Below are 1482 nucleotides of genomic sequence, written 5' to 3'. Positions count from 1 at the left end.
ATCGTTCGTTTATGCGCAATGTCAAGCGAGGGGCTTTGGTGGTACAATTAATTGGGAAGCAAGGCAATCGTCTATAATTAAAGTAAAGAAAGATGCTATGTGTTGACATTTCAAAACGATAACTGTACAGTTGTTAATTAAAATTTCGGTATGGAGGAATTAATGTTCTTGAATTTATCTTCCTTCCATATCTTACTGAGGCGCACAATTTGACAAGCATATACTATTTGAAATAGTACGAAATAACAGTGTCAAGGTCGAGACGGTAAAACAGCTCCCGGAGAGTTTTCGGTTGCATCATGGGTAAATTAAGGAGTTTCTCTAATCATCATCATGATTTCTTTAAGCGACTCGCCTCCTGTCCAGTGATACCATACAACATATCCTGGTCCCTTTTCTCCAACGTCTCCATATTTTGCGTTTAGATTTGAGTAACTACAAATATAGTACCACCAGGCACCATGACGCTCTCTTGCACAATATCGTCCAGAATAGACGACCTCACTGTCCTTAGTAGCAAATCTTTTGTTCTTGTGAATAACCCAAACTGTTACCTGTAACAGGATTTTATAATTATTTTATAACTTTTAAGAACACTGTAGATAATTATTTCTTATGTGGGGAATTTGTTGTATTGCTAATATGTGCCTATTCATGGATACCTTTATAACTTCACCTCCTTTTTAAAGACAAGACATTACATTCAGTAAAGGAATAGAAGAGGTCATTTATTTAAGTAAATAATTTATAAATAAAATTTATATCAAAAAAATAAAAATGGGCTTGATATTTCGAAAATTAAAGTGGAACTGAATGCGAGCATTTGAACTTTTCTTCTTTTTAAAGTAGACACATTATGGTTTTCTCATCAAATTGACTCAGGTACTGACATCAGTTCTTGAACACTTAAAACAATACTTTAGAACTACCAGAAAACAATTTAGAGGAATCTGGTGCCCTGACCATATCCTTGGATTTCCAAACAAATATAAAATTCCTTCCATGTATTTTTCTTAAAAAGAAAAAAAAAAACATTTATTTACCAGCTATTCCTGAATAACCAGACACCAGGAGTTTGTGGTAACTATCCTCATCCGCGATGGAAAACGTTGAGTATTGAGCAAAAACCTTTTCTCCAGTAAAACGCTGGAGCTCAATCCGTAGCGCCTGGTTCCCTTTTTTAGTCAAAGTGTGAATTGCATCGTTACCTTTTTTAATAAAAATATTTTGGTCAATATATTGAATCATGTATTAGATGTAATAAATCATTATTAACACAAATGTATTTAGATTATTAGAATATTGAGGATGTCGAATACTCAAAATTGTTTGAACAAAGGAAAATCTTGATGACTTCTGTAAACTAACTTTACTTTGCTACAAATTAATTTCGTGATTTACGGAGGTAAATTAGTTTGCATCGAAAAATATTTGCAATCAAGCCTACGATTTCTTGTTAATAGGCGTTAAGACTTTAAGGTC

General features: G+C 33.3%; 1 protein-coding gene across 1 annotated transcript; it reads right to left on the bottom strand.

Moving 5' to 3' along the window:
* Positions 1–308: 308 nt before the first annotated feature.
* Positions 309–1248, bottom strand: LOC134243688 (fibrinogen-like protein 1). Its single transcript, XM_062725921.1, has 3 exons — positions 1044–1248; positions 663–679; positions 309–554 (listed from the first exon to the last, which is right to left on the bottom strand). Exons 1-3 carry the CDS (start codon positions 1246–1248, stop codon positions 309–311), a joined length of 468 nt encoding a protein of 155 aa, XP_062581905.1.
* Positions 1249–1482: the final 234 nt, after the last annotated feature.

Source organism: Saccostrea cucullata, unplaced genomic scaffold (assembly GCF_032062105.1).
Source record: "Saccostrea cucullata isolate Sc308-1 unplaced genomic scaffold, CSIRO_AGI_Scuc_v1 ctg4197, whole genome shotgun sequence".
Classification (NCBI taxonomy): domain Eukaryota; kingdom Metazoa; phylum Mollusca; class Bivalvia; order Ostreida; family Ostreidae; genus Saccostrea; species Saccostrea cuccullata.
This window is presented reverse-complemented; position numbering and strand designations above follow the sequence as displayed.

Bases quoted from the DNA above. Each gene is read 5' to 3' on its own strand.
- LOC134243688 (XM_062725921.1), bottom strand. From the start codon at position 1,248: ATGATTCAATATATTGACCAAAATATTTTTATTAAAAAAGGTAACGAT.